This window comes from Hyla sarda, chromosome 9 (assembly GCF_029499605.1).
Source record: "Hyla sarda isolate aHylSar1 chromosome 9, aHylSar1.hap1, whole genome shotgun sequence".
Classification (NCBI taxonomy): domain Eukaryota; kingdom Metazoa; phylum Chordata; class Amphibia; order Anura; family Hylidae; genus Hyla; species Hyla sarda.
In genome coordinates this window covers 45,856,965-45,877,330 of record NC_079197.1, presented here as the reverse complement: position 1 = coordinate 45,877,330, position 20,366 = coordinate 45,856,965, and the positions used below count along the sequence as shown (strand labels likewise).

Below are 20,366 nucleotides of genomic sequence, written 5' to 3'. Positions count from 1 at the left end.
CCACAGCGCCGTAAAAACCCGGCGTTCTGCGGCAAGGGGTTAATAATTGTGATTTAACCCCTTTCCTAATAAAAGTCTGAATCACCTCACTTTTCCCATTAAAAAATAAAACTATGTAAATAAAAATAAATATAAACATGTGATTTTGACGCGTGCATAAATGTCTGAACTATAAAAATATATTGTTAATTAAACCACACGGTCAATGGTGTACACGTAAAAAAAAATTCAAAAAAAAGTTCAAAATAGCGTATTTTTGATCACTTTTTATACCATAAAAAATGAATAAAAAGCAATCAAAAAAGTCAGATCAAAACAAAAATGGTACTAATAAAAACTTTAGATCACTGCACAAAAAATTTGCCCTGATACATCCCTATATGTGGAAAAATAAAAGTTATAGGGGTCAGAATAGGCCATTTTTAAATGTATACATTTTCCTGCATGTAGTTATGATTTTTTCCAGAAGTTCAACAATATCAAACCTACATAAGTAGGGTATCATTTAATCGTATGGACCTACAGAATAAAGATAAGGTGTAATTTTTACCGAAAAAATGCACTCTGTAGAAACGGAAGCCCCCAAATTTACAAAATGGCGTTCTGATGTCATTACAAAGTAGAATTGGTGGCGTAAAAAATAAGCAATCACATGGATTTTTAGGTGGAAAATTTTAAAGGGTTATGATTTTTGAAAGGTAAGGAGGAAAAGATGAAAATTCAAAAACTGAAAAACGCGGAGTCCTTAAGGGGTTAAAGAGGTTTTCCATGGGAGAGGGGATTTCAAAACCACGCCCATTGTGTGGATATAGGAAAAAAATAAACCTCTACTTACCTCCAGTGATGCCTCCCATGTCCTGCCACGGTCTCCTCTTGCAACCATCTTCCTGAATTGCAGTATGATGTGTTGGGCCCAGGAAGAACCAGGACACAATGTGCCACACAGCGGGAGTGATGGAGGTGAGTAAATTTTTTTTTTTTATATCCCACACAATGGGCATAGTTAAAAAAACAAACAAAAAAAAAAATTTTAATTGTTCGAACAAGTTATTGCATGTACAACTGATCACCAACATTCTGATTAATAGTAACCTTATGTGTGTGGCCTGCTTAAAGGGGTACTCCGCTCCTAGACATCTTATCCCCTATCCAAAGGATAGGGTATAAGATGTCTGATCATGGGAGTCCCGCCACTGGGACCCTCGCGATCTCTGTGCAGCACCCGGTGCTCATTTAGAACACTTGGAGCAGGCGGCGGGGTCTTGACATCACGACCACGTCCCCTCAATGCAAGGCTATGGAAGGGGGCGTGGTGGCCACCACACCCCCTCCCATAGACTTGCATTGAGGGGGCGTGGTGTGACATCCTGACCCCCGCCATCTGCTCCAAGCGTTTAGAACTAAATGGTCTGAACGCTGGGGCAGCGGAGTACGCCTTTAAGGTGCAAGTGTCCCCTAGAACAGGCTTCAGAAGCTACTGACACAGTGCACTAGAAACTTGTACTGATAATCCAGGCTGCTTTATACTTACAAATAATCCCTCTGTAATTCCTCCAACAATCGGAGAGGCAGGGCTCGGAAGTTCACTATGCCCCAGGGCTGCGCTGTCTCTCTCTGGTTACATCACTGTTGATTGACACGCAGGACTCACCTGCCCGCAGCGGCCCCGTGTACATCTCCTGCACGTGCATTGGCTGTCAATCACCAGAGAGAGGCGGTGCAGCCCCAGAGAATAGTGGACCCTGGAGAAGAATTACACAAGCGTTCTTTGTACAGTCATGTTGGCACCCCTGAAATATTTCAAGAAACTGAAGTATTTCTCACAGAAAAGTATTGCAGTAATACATGTTTTGCTATACACGTGTTTATTCCCTTTGTTTCTATTGGAACTAAACCAAAAAAGGGAGGAAAAAGCAAATCGGACATAAGTCACACCAAACTCCAGAAATGGTCTGGACAAAATTATGGGCACCCTTAACTTAATATTTGGTTGCACACTCTTTGGAAAAAATTACTTAAATCAGCCGCTTCCTATAGCAATCAATAAGCCTCTTACACCTCTCAGCCAGAATGTTGGACCACTCTTCTTCTGAAAACTGCTCCAGGTCTCTCTTATTGGAAGGCGCCTCTTCCCAACAACAATTTCCAGATCTCTCCACAGGTGTTCAATGGGATTTAGATCTGGACTCATTGCTGGCCACTTCAGAACTCTCCAGCGCTTTGTTGCCATCCATTTCTGGGTGTTTTTTTACGTATGTTTGGGGTCATTGTCCTGCTGGAAGACCCAAGATCTTGTACAGTGCGACCCAAAATCCGTTGGTAATCCTCAGATTTCATGATGCCTTGCTCACATTCAAGGCACCCAGTGCCAGAGGCAACAAAACAACCACAAAACATCATTGAACCTTCACTATATTTCACTGTAGGTACTGTGTTCTTTTCTTTGTAGGCCTCATTCTGTTTTCGGTAAAGAGTAAAATTATGTGCTTTACCAAAAAGCTCTATTTTAGTCTTATCTGTCCACAAGACGTTTTCCAGAAGGATTTTGGCTTACTCAAGTTCATTTTGGCAAAATGTAGTCTTGCTTTTTTATGTCTCTGTGTCAGCCAGCAGTGGGGTCCTCCTGGGTCTCCTGCCATAGCATTTAATTTTATTTAAATGTTGACGGATAGTTTGTGCTGACACTGATGCTCCCTGAGCCTGCAGGAAAGCTTGAATATCTTTGGAACTTGTTTGGGGTTTCTTATCCACCATCCGGACTATCCTGCGTTGACACCTTTCTTAAATTTTTCTCTTCCGTCCACGCCCAGGGAGATTAGCCACTGTGCCATGGGTTACAAACTTCTTGATAATGTTGCGCACTGTGGACAAAGGCAAATCTAGATCTCTGGAGCTGGACTTTGAGATTGTTGATATTTTTCTACAATTTTGGTTCTCAAGTCCTCAGGCAGTTCTCTTCTCTTTCTGTAGCCCATGCTTAGTGTGTAACACACAGACACACAATACAAAGACTAAGTGAACTTCTCTCCTTTTTATCTGCTTTCAGGTGTGATTTTTATATTGCCCACACCTGTTACTTGCCCCAGGTGAGTTTAAAGGAGCATCACATGCTTGAAACAATCGTATTTTTCCACAAGTTTGAAATGGTGCCAATCATTTTGTCCAGCCCATTTTTGGAGTTTGGTGTGACATTATGTCCAATTTGCTTTTTTTTCCTCCCCTTTTTGGTTTAGTTCTAAAACACACAAAGGGAATAAACATGTGTATAGCAAAACTATAGCAAAAAAATGAGAAATACTTGATTTTCTTGAAAAATTTCAGAGGTGCCAACATTTACGGCCATGGCAGTAAGTATAAATCAAACTGGTTTATCAATACAGGTATGCCTATGTCTAGTGCACTGTGTGAGCAGCTTCATAAAGCCTATTCTAGGTGACTGTTGCACAAGAAATGACGCAAGACATATAAAAGAAGAGCAGAGGGCAGGAGGTGGCAGGCAGGTGCTGGCGCGGGCCCTGTTGCCAGGTAACCTTTAAGTAATCATGTAATTAAGTGTCAGTGGGTTAGTTAGAAACAGTTATTTCATTTAGGGGTCGCAACAACAGTTTTTAATAAATAAACTGTAGTGGAGCCCTGCAGGGCTTTTCTGGTGTAGAATGTTGGTTATAAATGATTGTCAGACATTTTTTTGTAGAAAGTATTCCTAGGGCATGCTAGGAAATCTCTAATACTCCCTTTACAACTGCACTTCATATGTTTCTGGCTCTTTAAAGGTTAAAAGAAAATGCTTTTACCAAAGTTTATGCAAATGATTTATTGACTAATTATTGAGATCATAATAAATTTAAATATTTTTTCTTTCAGTTAAAGAAAACCTATAATCAGTGCACAAAATGTAGTTTGATTTTATAAAATAATTTAAAAAGTTTTTGGATCAGTCCCAGGTCCTCTTCACTTTCGCCTGTGGTTCTTTCTTTTTAGCCCTACTTTTTCACTTTTGGTTAGTTGTTTCTCCGGCCATTTATGGCTCAAAATGAACATAGTCTAAGGAAATGCTCACACATAGCATTTTTGAGGGAAAAAAATAGTGATTTTCCTGCCATTACTTTTATGTATTTTATTTTACACCAAACCAGGAGTGGATCCTATATGAAGGAGATATAAGAAATAAAGCTGCTCTCTTATTAGGAGAGGCAGCAGAAGAAACAAAAACGGAACTTATTCCAAGCGCCAGATCCCTCAAGATAGTCAGTCTAACAAAGTAGACCAATTTCCATAAAAGATAACATTTATTCCAAGCATAGATCAACGCATTTCAGACCCGAAACGGGCCAATCATCAGGACAGAATGCATTTCTCTTTTTAGGAGAGAATTTGTATCCAGAAATACCATCCTAAATATATAACTTCCTCTATAATGCCCATACTTTATATAAAGGCATCTCCTTAAAGGGGTTATCCAGGAAAAAACTTTTTTTATATATATATATCAACTGGCTCCAGAAAGTTAAACAGATTTGTAAATTACTTCTATTAAAAAATCTTAATCCTTTCAGTATTTATGAGCTTCTGAAGTTGAGTTGTTCTTTTCTGTCTAAGTGCTCTCTGATGACACGTGTCTCGGGAACCACCCAGTTTAGAAGCAAATCCCCATAGCAAACCTCTTCTAAACTGGGCGGTTCCCGAGACAGGTGTCATCAGAGAGCACTTAGACAGAGAAGAACAACCTTTACTTCAGAAGCTCATAAGTACTGAAAGGATTAAGATTTTTTAATAGAAGTAATTTACAAATCTCTTTAACTTTCTGGAGCCAGTTGATAGATAAAAAATTGTTTTTTTTCCTGGATAACCCCTTTAAAGAACAGGGTTGCCAACCTGATTTTCTCTTTTTTTTTCTGGGCAACTTACTGTATTTATCCCTTTTTTACGAGTAGATTGGAAAACTAAAAGATAAGTGAGATGTTTTCCCTATAACATACTGATATGAACACATTGGTAGCATTTACTGAATGAGCTCCTGTGGGTTTTAAAATTCACAGATTTTTTTTAACGTTTTTTTTATTTATTTATTTATTTTTTACAGACTTTTCAGGAATTTACAGACTATTGGCAACCCTGGCTTAGAGGCCGAAATGGTGTAGTGTAACTTTCTGTTGTATACCCCATCCCATGTCACCCTCTGTTCATGGAGGGGGTTTTCTCATTGTTCTTCTCCAATACTCCGTTCTCCTAATTTTAGCGTGCTACTGTAGCCCTGCTGTGCACTATTGTAAAGTAAAACTGTATTCTGTTTGTACACAATAAGCCCTAAACAACCCTGCTGTTTTTCCGTTTCCAGTCCCCCGCTTTTCTAAGGCATCTTTTTTTTTTTTTTTACCTCTGTGGTTTGTAAGATTTCTTGTAGAGTGCATATGTCTCAGACCCTCACTGTCACAGATCATATCCAGACTCTCCCCCTATATACAGTGGTCCCTCAAGTTACAATATTAATTGGTTCCAGGACGACCATTGTATGTTGAAACCATCATATGTTGAGACCAGAACTCTATGGAAACCTGGTAATTGGTTCTGAAGCCCACAAAATGTCATCCGAAAATAGGAAAAAGTGAGGATTAAAGAAAAATAAGTAGATAACTAATACAGATAAAGCAAATACTTACATATAAAAATAATAAAGATCTGCTGGGAGCTGTAAATCACTGTCTATGTCAGTGTTTCCCAACCAGAGTGCCTCCAGATGTTGCAAAACTACAACTACTGGGAGTTGTAGTTTTGCAACAGCTGGAGGCACCCTCTTTGGGAAACACTGGTCTATGTAGAGGACAGAAGCTTCTTCAGGGTCCTGTACAGAACACGTAGTGTCCTAAAAAAAGGAAAACGGAGCCGCCCTCACCTGGTGTCCAAAGGAGCAGCTAATCTTGGCAGAGGTAAAGAGTACAGAACATGTAATACCTCCCTGTACTGTAGGGGGCGCTACCAGACACCAGTCAGTGCATGCACTTTAGAAATACACCGGTTTTACCAGTGAAATATCCATTCTGATTGGTCAGTTCTTCCAGCCATTGACACGTTTCGCAGATTCCATAGCATTGTATGTTGAGTCTGGTTTCAAGTTACAATGGTCCAGAAAAGACCATTGTATGTTGAAACTATTGTATGTTGAGGCCATTGTAAGTTGAGGGATCACTGTACTCCCACTTTGTTCTGTACAGTGTCTCTGCCTTTCCTCCTCCTCAATATCAGTTACTGCTTTCTTCCTTTTCGTAGTTCCTGGGCTCCTTAGGCTGAAGGGGTCTGCGCAGTGTGTGATTAAATGGTAATGGTTTCCCCCAGGGCCACACCCCATAAAATGTTGGCCTTAAAGGGGTACTCCCGTGGAAAACGTTTTTCTTTTTCTTTTTTTAAATCAACTGGTGCCAGAAAGTTAAAGAGATTTGTAAATTACTTCTATTAAAAAATCTTAATCCTTTCAGTACTTATGAGCTTCTGAAGTTAAGGTTGTTCTTTTCTGTCTAAGTGCTCTCTGATGACACGTGTCTTGGGAACCGCCCAGTTTAGAAGAGGTTTGCTATGGGGATTTGCTTCTAAACTAGGCAGTTCCCAAGACACGTGTCATCAGAGAGCACTTAGACAGAAAAGAACAACCTTAACTTCAGAAGCTCATAAGTACTGAAAGGATTAAAAAAAATTTATAGAAGTAATTTACAAATCTGTTTAACTTTCTGGAGCCAGTTGATATATATAAAAAAAAAGTTTTTTTTTACCGGAGTACGCCTTTAAGATTTTTTTAGTTTTTTTTCTTAGTGGTGAGGTACAGGAATAAGCCAAACACTGGTGATCTTTTATCATTTTAAAAGTCTTTACTCACTACTATTTGCATTCTTCTTAAAGGAGTACTCTGGCGCGCACTTTTTTCCTTTTATCCCGTCCGGGCTGCAAAATAAAAGAAAACACACTTTCTCTTACCTGCCACTCCAGTACAGGTGTTTCGGTCCCCGGGCTGTATTCTTATTACTTCCTGTTAGCCCGGCACGTCACACGGAGCTTCAGCCTATCACTGGCCGAGGCGGGACATCGCTGCGGCCGGTGATAGGTTGAAGCTCCGTGTGACGTGCCGGGCTTACAGGAAGTAAGAAGAATACAGCCCGGGGACCGAACACCTGTACCGGAGCTCCGGGGGCTCGTTGGCAGGTAAGATAAAGTTTGTTTTCTTTTATTTTGCAGCCCGGACGGGATAAAAGGAAAAAAGTGCGCGCCGGAGTACTCCTTTAATATTGTACAATCATTTGTCATGGAGGAAAATGTACCTTCATGCAATGTTACCATAATCCAGGATCATTACATGTTTCTGCACAATGTAGGGCTCTTTGCTGTTCTTCTGTTATCCAAACCGAGACCGAACAAGATTTTTTTCCCCGCTGATTTTGTATGGAACTCTGAAAGGTCATTAACATTAAGGCTGATAAAGTTTGGAAAGCCACCTTGCAACCTTTCCAACTAAGTATGCAAAGCTATATCAGAAATTAACAGATAGCATTGCAGCCAGTCTTATGTGGGCACGAAATTTTCTTTTGTTATCTTCCATTAGAGGTTTCATGCTGTGCTTGCTTCCTTAAAAAGGCAAAGGCCTATTCAATAGAACTACAGCTAATAGCACACAATGTACTTTAAATATTAAAGTCATTTCCAGCCGGAAAAGTAAATTTTTAATACTATGTTTTTGAATGTTAAAATTACTAAAGTGAAATGCTGTTCTAGAAAAATTACCCTGTAAGTAATGCATTGTTCAAGCTAATTCTTGTAATGTCCTTCATTGACCTGTAAATATGGCCAGCCAGGGGAGTTGTAAGAGGGCTGGAATGATGAGGGCAGTAGTACCTGATATATTATCTACGTGGTGCAACCCAATGTCCCTCTGTGAACCCTACAATATCCTTTTTTAATTTAAAGGGGTTATCCACCATAAGGAGATTTTAGTACGTACCTGGCAGACAGTAATGGACATGCTTAGGAAGGATCTGCGCTTGTCTTGGGGCTAAATGGCTATGCTGTGAGATTACCATAACACTGTGGTTAGTTTTTTGTGAACTTGTATTTCCTGTTTGACTTTTCTTTTTTTGACTACAAATCCCAAATTCAAATTCAATTTTCCTCCCTCCCACACATCAGCCACCCCACCCATTTAAACAAAAGACCTGTGGTTTTCAATCAGGGTGCCTTCAGCTGTTGCAGATTGATCTCTCTCTCACCAAGCGATCCCTCCACCCATTGAAACAGACAGGCTCCCTGTCATCAGCTGACTAGTAGTGTCAGGTCTTGGTCGCATTGCAAGGTGGGAAAAATCTGAGACAACAGTCATTTTGTATGCTGATAAAAATAAATAGTGGGGTGAAAATCACATAAGAATTGTGGGAAACCCGTCACACACAGGTACAGACACTATATTATGAACTACACTAACTTTACAGCCCCAGTAGCATAGTCAAATAAAAAAAATCCTGGAATACCCCTTTAACTGTTTCCTGAGCAGCTGGGTGGCTCAGTACCTTGCCTTGTAGTGCTGGGTTCATATCCCACTTAGAGTTTGCAATGAGTTTGTATGTTCTCCTAGTGTTTCCTCCCACACCACAAAAACATACTGAAACTATATAAATAAAGAATTATTAATATTCTGCAAAGCCCAGCTCTGACACTTTCGACAGCCATGATTTTGATGAACAGTTTTAACCCCTGATGCAGTTCCAAACAGTACATATACTTGAATGTAGCTTGAAGAAGTACAACTTTAGAATAGAACATAAGACTCAGGAGAGGGAGAATCAAATCACTGTCCCTTTTAACATAATGCAACTTTCACAGACTATACCCTTTAACAGGAATATTAACTTTTTCATGTCTAATGCAGATTTAGACAGAAATGAGAACTACCTGACGCACTAACTTAATGTCCTCATTACTTGAGCTAACTGAACAAGGATTTTCACAGAGTGTGAATCATAGCAGAAGAGACTGTAGAACGTCACTCCACTTGGTTGGCTAACTGGGACATGCCACTCTGAGAAGTGTATCCAGGTAAAGTTCTCCTGACTGAACAGGTGGGCACTGGTCTAAACAGAGGCAAAGACAGATTCGGTGTAGAGACTACAAGGTCCTTACAAAACCCATTGAATAAGACTACTGTAGAGCTGCACAATCCCTGCTGCAAGACCTTTTACTAGGCACAGGGTTGAACTTAATTGAAGACAGTACTAGTGGCAATGTGGCCTTCATGTTGAAGGTATGACTAACATTAGCTATACCTAGGCTCACAGACTTGTGGTCCCCTCAGGAATGTGAGGTGTGACATGAGTGGAGGAACTATTATGTGCTGGGGACTAGGCCACGGCTCTAACTGACTAGAGAAAATATGATTCACTTATTCCCCAGTTTGAACAACTCCTGCATTAATTGGCTAGAAGTTTTACATGTGACTAGATTCTTGCTTCTGCTGTATACAACTGCAATGCAATGTAAGACAAGTTAATCAAGACTTTACCCTCTGCATTCGTCATGCATGTCATGACGGATAAATCTAGAAAGACCCATATGCAATGTAGACAACACAGTTAAGTAAGCCTTTAGCCCCTGAAATAACTAATAGCCCTCATTAAAATGCATTTGCATGGGGTCTTTGTTACAAATCATAAAAGAAAACTTGGCAAGATGAAGTAGCATGTTCCTTATTCTGGCAGGTTCAGCACAGGGAAGTCAGTGATTATCCTCAGTGATTATCCTCGAATTCTTGTGCTGATCACAGGACAAACTACTCAGTCCCGACAGAAAACCTACAGTCAATCAGGGATTTCTGCTACAGATCACTTGTAAATTGAACTATGGCAAATCTGACCCATGAACAGACACCCTTGTGTCTTCTGCACAAGATATCTGTATGCTTGGATCCACTCAAAAGCCCTGTTAAATTCAGATTGATCTCTCTATTCTAGCCTGTGCCTCTGCTCCTACTGTATGTGTGACCATGATTAATGGATGCTATTTGTCACTGTGGATTTCAGTACTATGATCATTAGTGTTAGGCTCTGTTCACATTAGTGTCGTGGCTTCTGGCATTAATGAAGCCATGACAGTTATGTCAGCGTTGTTGTGTAATAAATCCTAACAGAGAATAGCACAGAATATAGTTTTAAGAATATGCCCTTAAAAGCAGCAGAAACCTGTACCAAAGTTACCAGAAAGGTAATCCTAGGCTCCTTAGGCTGAAGGGGTCTGCACAGTGGTGATAGATGTTAATGGTTTCCCCAGGGTCACACCCCATAAAATGTGTGGCCTTAAGATTTTTTTTTTTTTTTTTTATGGGGGGGGGGCTTGGTGGTGAGGTCCAGAAATAAGCCATACACTGGTAACCTTTTATCAGTTTGTGAGTCTTTACTGAATGTAACAATTCATCCATTCAATGGCACAGTTCTTGATAATAACAAAGAATATGAGTAACACATATGTTACGCCGAGCGCTCCGGGTCCCCACTCCTCCCCGGAGCGCTCACAGCGTTCTCCTGTTCGCTGCGCCCCAGTCAGACCCACTGACCAGGTGCGCTGCGATAATGTCCCTAGCCGGGATGCGATTCGCGATGCGGGACGCGCCCGCCCGCGGTGCGCATCCCGACCCGCCTACCAGACTCGCTCCCCGTCTGTGCTGTCCCGGCGCACGCGGCCCCGCTCCCTAGGGGGCGCGCGCGCCGGTTCTTTGCGATTTAAAGGGCCGGTGCGCCACTGATTGGCGCATGGTTCTAATTAGTGTGTTCACCTGTGCACTTCCCTATATTACCTCACTTCCCCTGCACTTCCTTGCCGGATCTTGTTGCCATTGTGCCAGTGAAAGCATTCCTTGTGTATCCCTAGCCAGTGTTCCAGACCTCTTGCTGTTGCCCCTGACTACGATCCTTGCTGCCTGCCCTGACCTTCTGCTACGTCCGACCTTGCTCTTGTCTCATCCCTTGTACCGCGCCTATCTCAGCAGTCAGAGAGGTTGAGCCGTTGCCGGTGGATACGACCTGGTTGCTACCGCCGCTGCAAGACCATCCCGCTTTGCGGCGGGCTCTGGTGAAAACCAGTAGCAACTTAGAACCGGTCCACCGCCACGGTTCACGCCAATCCCTCTCTGACACAGAGGATCCACCTCCAGCCTGCCGAATCCTGACAGCATAACGTGACAGTATATATTGAGTTACCTTTAACCCCTTAAGGACGCAGGGTTTTTCCGTTTTTGCATTTTCATTTTTTCCTCATCACTTTCTAAAAATCATAACACTTTCAATTTTGCACATAAAATTCCATATGATGGCTTATTTTTTGCGCCACCAATTCTACTTTGCAGTGACATTAGTCATTTTACCCAAAAATCCACAGCGAAACGGGAAAAAAATTCATTATGTGACAAAATTGAAGAAAATTTTTTATTTTGTATTTTTTGGGGGCTTCCGTTTCTACACAGTGCATTTTTCGGTAAAAATCACACATTATCTTTATTCTGTAGGTCCATACGGTTAAAATTATACCCTACTTATATAGGTTGGCTATTGTCATACTTGGAAAAAAATCATAACTACATGCAGGAAAATTTATATAATTTTTCATGATATAAAAAGTGACCAAAAATACACTATTTTGGACTTTGGAATTTTTTTGTGCGCACGCCATTGACCGTGCGGTTTAATTAGCGATATATTTTTATAGTTCGGACATTTCCGCAGGCGGCGATACCACATATGTATATTTTTATTTACACTGTTTTTTTTTTTAATGGGAAAAGGGGGGTGATTCTAACTTTTATTAGAGAAGGATGACCTTTGTTAACTTTTTTTTCCACTTTTTTTTGCAGTGCTATAACTCCCATAGGGACCTATAGCACTGCACACACTGATCTCCTATGCTGATCCCTGCAAAGCCATAGCTTTTCACGGATCAGTGAGATATGGGCTCGATTGCTCAAGCCTGTTGCTCATGCTTGGAGCAATCAATCGACGATCGGACGCTGTGGAGACAGGTAAGGAGACCTCCGCTTGCTTCCTAGCTGATGGAGACATCGAAATTTTATCGCGATGTCCCGATCAGCCCGACTGAGCTGCCGGGAAGCGTTTACTTTCGCTCTCAGACACGGTGGTCAACTTTGATCACCGCGCGTGAAGGGTTAACAGCGCGCGGCACAACGATCGATGATTAGCTATGATTAGAGACTGACCCGATGTAATGCGGGGTCACGGTGTGACCTCGTTTTAAACACCGGGACCGGGCGTAGGGCATACAGGTACGCCCTATGTCCTTAAGAGGTAAACTTGTAGTTTTTGCTCTAGTTATAGTCCTCTAGGCCTTCATGGTCTTTCACACTGCATTAGACCTGCTCTGGAGCCCTGAAAGGCCCTAGTATAAAATGATGAGGTCCTTGTACATCCTATCCCCAAAGTATGAATCTCTCCTTTGTTCCTCTATTTCTATCTTCTTATAGATGTGGACTAGGGTTTAATACCAAGATATAACGAGTTCTCCATAGTATCAGTCAAGTCCTAAGAAATCCTGGTTTTAGGCCTTGCTAGGGGGGAGGCTACACTAAATATTAGCACAATCTCTCCTGAGGTGATCTCGATTATTCCCAATACTAAGTGTTTATCCCATGTAAAGTGCAAAAGCCCAAGTAAAGTACATGGATAAATCCCTCACTCATAATCAAGATGTGGTTCACATACAATAACAGATTTGCACAAATAAAAATACTTTATAAAACAGTAAAGCAGGTGCAAAGGCATAAAAGACAAGACACAAATGAAGTGAACACAATGGGGGAGATTTATCAAAACCTGTGCAGCGGGAAAGTTGACCAGTTGCCCATAGCAACCAATCAGATCGCATCTTTCATTTTTAAAGAGGACTGTGATAAATGAAAAAAGAGATCCGATTGTTTGCATTTTATTCTTGTGGAGCAAAGATCTGAGACGATTACCATTACCAAGACCATTACTAAGTATGAAGGACATTATGACTAATTATGGGGACAATAAGGGGCATTATTACTAAGTGTGGGGGCAATTAGGGGCATTTTTTCTAAGTGTGGTACAAAGAAGGGCATTATTACTAAGTATGGGGGCAATGAGGGGCATTGTTACTAAGTGTGAGGACAATGAGGGGCATTAGTACTAGGTGTCGGGGGCAATGAGGGGCATTATTACTAGATGTGGGGACAATTAGGGGTATTACTTCTAAGTTTGGGGGCAATGAGGGGCATTATTACTAGGTGTGGGGGCAATGAGGGGCATTATTACTAGATGTGGGGACAATTAGGGGTATTACTTCTAAGTTTGGGGGCAATGAGGGACATTTTTGCTAAATGGGGGGACAATGAGGAGCATTATTACTAAGTATGAGGCAATGGAGGACATTATTACTAAGTGTGGGGACAATGAGGACCATTATTACCGAGTGTACGTAGGAGCAAGGAGGGACATTATTACTAAATGTAGTGCAAAGAAGGGCATTGTTACTAAGTGTGGGAGCATTGAAGAGCACTATTACTAACTGTGGGAGCAATAAGGGGCATTCTTTCTAACTGTATAGCAACTAGGGGCATTGTTACTAAGCATGGAGGCAATGAGGGGCATTATTACTAAAAAGGGGACATTAAGAGGGGGGCATCTATACTCAGCGAGGGCACTAAGTTGCATTATTACGAAGTGAAGGCACTAAGGTTATACCAGTACCGCAGTATTCTGCCGGAAGAATGAACAAGTTTATTTCTCAGCAGATGAATTTCATCAGTGGAAAACTACGTCACTGAAATTCTGTAGTGTGCACTGTGCGGTAGAATCTCATTGACAGCTATAGGACTCTGCTGTATCAAGATTTCTGAGCAGAATTTCTGAGAGGAATTCTGATGGGAAATTCTGTAGTGTGAATGCGCCTTTACTGTGTGTGGACACATAACTGGGGGGATCTGTACAGTACAGAGGTACAAGGGTACCAGTACTGTGTGGGACGCTGTTGGGATTCATACCAGAAAGAAAAACTGGTTTTGAAGTAGAAAATACTTTGAAACTCATACAGTACCTCTACAAGACTCCATATCAAACTTATAGTGAACTACAGAGAATTCAGACAGAATACCATAAAGAAGAATATGATCTGTTTTCAGAACCGCACATGTGCACTTTGTGCCACCATAAGGAGTGCTGTATAGTATCAGTTTTTAATATGCCCCTATGGATGAAGCCTAAGTAAGACCAAAGATTTTAATAATTTTTTAGAACACACAAAATAAGCAGTATTTGGTAAAACTACATCAGTATATTAGAACAACAAATATAAAGCAGCTCTGGAACATGTTGTTAATAATAGCATTTCTCCCCTGATAAAATTTATATCATACCATTATTAATAATAAAATGTAGTACTGTTCTATTGTAGTGTCCTCCAGCCCGGAAATCTACATGTATTTGTGTACTTACCTTCATTACCACTAGATGGCATTTCTTGACTTTGTTTTCAAGGCAATAGAATAAGGAACCATTTTTTCAGGAAAAAGTTTGTGACTGCCAGGTCATTGTCTGATATGCAGACAAAACAGATGTATGTAATTCTTGATGATGAATAACATATATAATACACTGTTCTGTTCTACAACCGACTAACTGTAAACAACGCAACGTGCAAAATAGATATTCAGATGGAGCATTGTACAATTCCTTCGAGGAATGGGAAGGAAGCAGTAACAAAATCTTAGCAGCCAGTTCATCATGTTTTATATTTTTTAGTAATTTAACGTTAACACATCGTCAAGACCTAGTCGGCTTACATCTCACATTGCTGACACTGAGATGTTAAAAAGTTACTCCTGAAATGTGATGCCCAGAGGGTATTATGGAGGCTAAATTTGACATTTATAAGTGCCAAGAATAGCAGTATAGCATAAAAAGATCTGTACTCATCTGCTGATGATCCCCTGCAAGTGTTGTAGCAACAGTGCTGGAGTAACCCTTTAACATCCAAACATTTGAAACACAGTTTACTAAATACATTCTGTAAATTCAGAACTACCGTATATACTCGAGTATTAGCCGACCCGAATATAAGCCGAGGCCCCTAATTTCACCCCAAAAACCCAGGAAAAGTTATTGACTTGACTATAAGCCTAGGGTGGGAAATACTTCATCCCCCCCCCCCCCCCCATGTCATCATCCCCCCCCCCATGTCATCATCCCCCTGTCATTATCCAGACCCCTGTCATTTTCACCCCCGTCATCATCACCCCCCCTTCATCATCACCGCCTGTCATCACCCCCCCCCCCCTTCATCATCACCTCCCCCCCTTCATCATCACCACCTGTCAATCCCTTTCAGATTTTGTAGTTTAGAAACATCTGGAGGTCCGCAGGTTGAAGACCACTACGGCCTTCGTCATCATCCAGACCCCCCCCTTTAGTTTTCTACTCCCCTCCCCTCGGCGGGAAGGAAGGGTGAGCTGGTCCGGGCCATCTATGCTGCAGGGACCGTCCGGTGGGGAGGGTTAGTCTAAACCGATCTATGTCACTATGCAAATTCTATATACCCAATGTGTGAACAAGATTTATCTTGTGTTCTTCAAGCTACATTTCTGGTTATATAGGTATAAAGCTTTCCTTTGCAAAGAAAGAAATCTAAACCTTTTAGGCCTCGATCACATCTTATTTTCTGTCTCTGCTTATTTCATAGGATGGGAAATCCTCAAATAAGTACTCCAATGTATAATTTGGGATACTCCTGACATAGCAATAGCCTTAAATTAATCAAGGCTACTTGTGACTATCTTTAATCTTTTTTACGATTGTATGTGTTTTATTTGAGGGACAGAAAAGCATTTGTCACAAGCATCCGTCACACCTAGGTTATTATGGTATCCGTTATTTGTCATAAAAAAGCTCATGACGTATAGTTTTAGCCGATGCCTGTGATGGATTTGTTACTGCATGTTACTGTTGTATACCGACCACATAAAGGCAAAATGACACTTTATCTGACTAATAAACCTCTACCTATGGAGTTGTTTACCATTGTGAGCTTTCATACATACAGCTACATGTATTAAAGGAACGGGATGTGCATGGGGCCAAATGCAGTCAATGCAAATATCAATACAACTCTGGAACATCCTTCTGCTGTGGTGTCTAGAAGTGGAATATCTTTTTATATATCTTAGCATCTATCATAAATGACTCAAGCTTTTAGCTTTTAATTCCACCTGAAATCTGCCCTAAGGATCTATTCACAGGTACAGTATTTTGTGCAGATTTGATGTGTTCATGCATTTAGTTTACATTGAATTCTGCAGCAGAAAATCCTGCGCATCAAATCTGTGCAGAATACTGTACGTGTGAACACCCCCCTAAAATTTGCAGCAATCTGCCGTGGACAGTAGACACCATCCCATTCACTACAGTGTAGTACCGGGACTTCTCAGGTGGATTCCGCTTCGGAGGGTCTGCTATGGAACCTCCATAAAACTCAGCAGCAGAATCCCATTGAGATGAATGGGAGTCTGCTGCAAGCGGAATCCATGCAGAATTTTTACAAGGAAATTCCAAAGTGTAAATGGGCTCTAACAGTGATATTGGTGCCTACATAGGTTGTGTTGAGTACCAGATCATCAAACCATCAGGATGTAGTATCACTTATGAAAGGATATTTGTTAGTGTAACTCTTCCTTATGGGGTTGTAGTTAGTCTCTAATATTATATAACCTTTTATTGCTGACATGTCAAAAATGTCATCAGTCGGGGTCTCAGTACTGTGACTCTAGCCTATCAACACTTTTAAAATGTCTCTATTTTTTCTTTAAATGACAGTAACACTTTAAGCACTGTACCTTTGTATATTAAAGTCTAAAATTGTAATAGCTTTGCTTTGCCCTGAGGAATATAAGCATCAAGTTGTCCATCCTTGTCCATGTTACCTATTGACTGTTAGACTTTAGTTAGACCCAGTGAGTATTGTGTGTGTGTGTGTGCGTCTGTGGCGACAGGACTTATTGATATTTGATAAGTGGTTGCTGCACAGTTGTTTATGGGTTTGTAGACTGTTTAGGATGCTCATTTTGCAGTCTGAGTGAGGGATGAGTATGAATCTTTTATTGCTGCACTCATATTGCACTGACAAAGAGGGGCTGTAATCTATTTTGTCTATAATATATAAATCATGTTTTATGTTGATTACATTTGTGAACTTTTAACATGTTCTATATCATTGTTCTGTTTCATCCATAGGCTGTCTACAAAGCCTGGCTGTGCTCAGAGTATTTCAACGTCACCCAGCGACAGTGTCGTAATGGTATTCCCTGCAAGCAGTACTGCCTGGAGGTGCAGACCCGTTGTCCCTTCATACTACCTGACAATGATGATGTCATTTATGGAGGGTTACCTGGCTTCATCTGTACAGGTGAGAACCAATGAGTGTTTTGCATATGTTAAACATAAATGGGATCAGAAAAAGAACTCCAAACGGTTGCACAACAGGTAAGTGGAGTACCTACCATAATGCGAAATTATGCTTTTTGTCCCATGGTAAAAGGGAACTACCGTAAATACTCAAGTATAAGCCGACCCGAATATAAGCCAAGGCCCCTAATTTCACCCCAAAAACCCAGGAAAAGTTATTGACTCGACTATAAGCCTAGGGTGGGAAATACATCATCCCCCCATGTAATCATCCAGACCCCCGTCATCATCACCCCCGTCACACCGCCTGTCAATCCCTTCATCAGTGGTCTTCAACCTGCGAACCTCCAGATGTTGCAAAACTACAACTCCCAGCATGCCCGGACAGCTATCGGCTGTCCAGGCATGCTGGGAGTTGTAGTTTTGAAACCTCTGGAGGTCCGCAGGTTGAAGACCACTGTGGCCTTCGTCATCATCCCCCTCCCCCCCTTCATCATCACCACCTCTCAACCCCTTCATCAGTTGTCTTCAACCTGCGGACCTCCAGATGTTGCAAAATGACAACTCCCAGCATGCCCGGACAGCAATCAGCTGTCCGGGCATGCTGGGAGTTGTAGTTTTGAAACCTCTGGAGGTCCGCAGGTTGAAGACCACTGCGGCCTTCTTCATCATCCAGAGCGGAGCCGAGAAGAGGGCCTCCCGGTGAAGATGGACAGCCCGCAACGACTAACCCTCCCCACCAGACGGTCCCTACAGCATAGATGGCCTGGACCAGCTCACCCTTCCTTCCCGCCGTGGGGAGGTGAGTACGAAACTAAGGGGGGGGGGGTCTGGATGAAGACGAAGGCCACAGTGGTCTTCAACCTGCGGACCTCCAGAGGTTTCAAAACTTCAACACCCAGCAAGCCCGGACAGCCGATGGCTGTCCAGGCATGCTGGGAGTTGTAGTTTTGCAACATCTGGAGGTCCGCGGGTTGAAGACCACTGATAAGGGATTGACAGGCGGAGAGTTCACTCGAGTATAAGCCGAGGGGGGGTAAACAGAAAACTTTGCCCTATTTTTGCCCTAACTCTATTACTCTGCGTCGTAAATTTTCCTTTTCACATCTTACCACTAATAACACAAAGTGCTCTGGCCTGCCCCGATCCCTCTGTTTACTTACCCCGATCCCTGTGTTTACTTACCCCGATCCCTCTGTTTACTTACCCCGATTCCTCTGTTTACTTACCCCGATCCCTGTGATTTCTTACCCCGATGACGTGCTCTCCCTGCTCTGCTGATGTTGTTCCAAAAATACTGCAGCTCCAGTGAATTGGATGTAGTACTTCAGAACAACGTCATCAGGAGAGCCGAGACAGTGTTTCATTGGGGAAGTGAACATAGGGACTGGAGCGGACCAGAGCACTAGCACTGTACCTGCTGAAGTGAGTATGCTGTAATTTGCTTTTACACTAAGCCAGAATACCCCTTTATGATTAACACTGGCAGTTCTAATCTTTATGCAGTTTGCTTTATCTGAAAGAGTCAGACAGAATTATCACATTAAAAAAGGTACTTTAGGCCTAGAAATAAAAGTGTCTTACCGTGGGGTCATATGGTTTTTTAAAACATTTACTGCATACATCAGTCAAGCAAAGAAGTACATATGTAGAAACAAGCTTGGTCAAAGCTTCTTGTATGTTCTCACTTTATAATTATCACTTATGTATAATTATCACATATGTATACAGTGATCCCTCAACTTACAATGGCCTCAACATACAATAGTTTCAACATACAATGGTCTTTTCTGGACCATTGTAAGTTGAAACCAGACTCAACGTACAATGTTACAGACAGTACAGATCCGTGAAACGTGTCAATGGCCGGAAGATCTGGCCAATCAGAATGGGCAATTTACTGGTAAAACCCCTGTATTACTGAAGTGCATGCACTGACTGGTGTCTGGTAGCGCCTCCTACAGTACAGGGAGGTATTACATGTTCTGTACTCTTTACCTGTGCAGGGTTACCTGCTCCTTTGGACACCAGGTGAGGGCGACTCCATGTTACTTTTTAGGACATTGCATGTACTGTACAGGACCCTGAAGAAGCTCCTGTCCTCTACATAGACCAGAGTTTCCCAAGCAGGGAGCCTCCAGCTGTTGCAAATCTACAACTCCCAGCATGCTGGGAGTTGTAGTTTTGCAACAGCTGGAGGCTCCCTGCTTGGGAAACACTGACATAGACAGTGATTTACAGCTCCCAGCAGATCTTTCTTACTTTTATATGTAAGGATTTGCTTTATCTGTATTAGTTATCTACTTATTTTTCTTTAATCCTGACTTTTTCCTATTTTTGGATGACATTTTGGTGCCTTTAGAACCAATTACCAGGTTTCCATAGAGTTCTGGTCTCAACATACAATGGTTTCAACATACAATGGTCGTTCCAGAACCAATTAAATTAATATTGTATCTTTAGGGATTACTGTACATTGCTATTTACTTGCTTCATATATAGTTTTTAATAAGAAAATATTTAAAAAAAAAAGAACGCAAACAATAACAACAACCCTATGTTCCAGCTAATGGAGGCTAACAAATAAAAGAGGAAAGGGGCTACATCTGGTGTGCTATGACCCACAGCAATTCAAACTCTCTTCTTCCTACAATCCATACTAAACTATATGCAATGTATCTGCATGGACAATTTAATCGCATTCTCCCTGCTTATATTTATTGGGTGTCCTGCACTCCTACAGTATATAGCATTTTATACATTGCAACATCATAAATGACAGTTTTAATAAAATGGCTTCAGTGCCATGATGACCTCCTTCTTGGCCTAAAAAATGCCTATTATATCATACTTACAGTTTCATACCATGATTCCCAGGAGATTGTCCAGCAGGAAGACCACAATGAGGAATTTAAG

General features: G+C 41.5%; 1 protein-coding gene across 1 annotated transcript in view; it reads left to right on the top strand.

The window, feature by feature from the left end:
• Nucleotides 1–20,366, top strand: part of NALF2 (NALCN channel auxiliary factor 2) — a 220,022-nt gene that overhangs the window by 165,862 nt on the left and 33,794 nt on the right. The window contains exon 2 of the mRNA XM_056540134.1: nucleotides 17,280–17,451. Coding sequence (XP_056396109.1) covers nucleotides 17,280–17,451 — 172 coding nt within the window. The remainder of the gene's footprint in view (nucleotides 1–17,279; nucleotides 17,452–20,366) is intronic.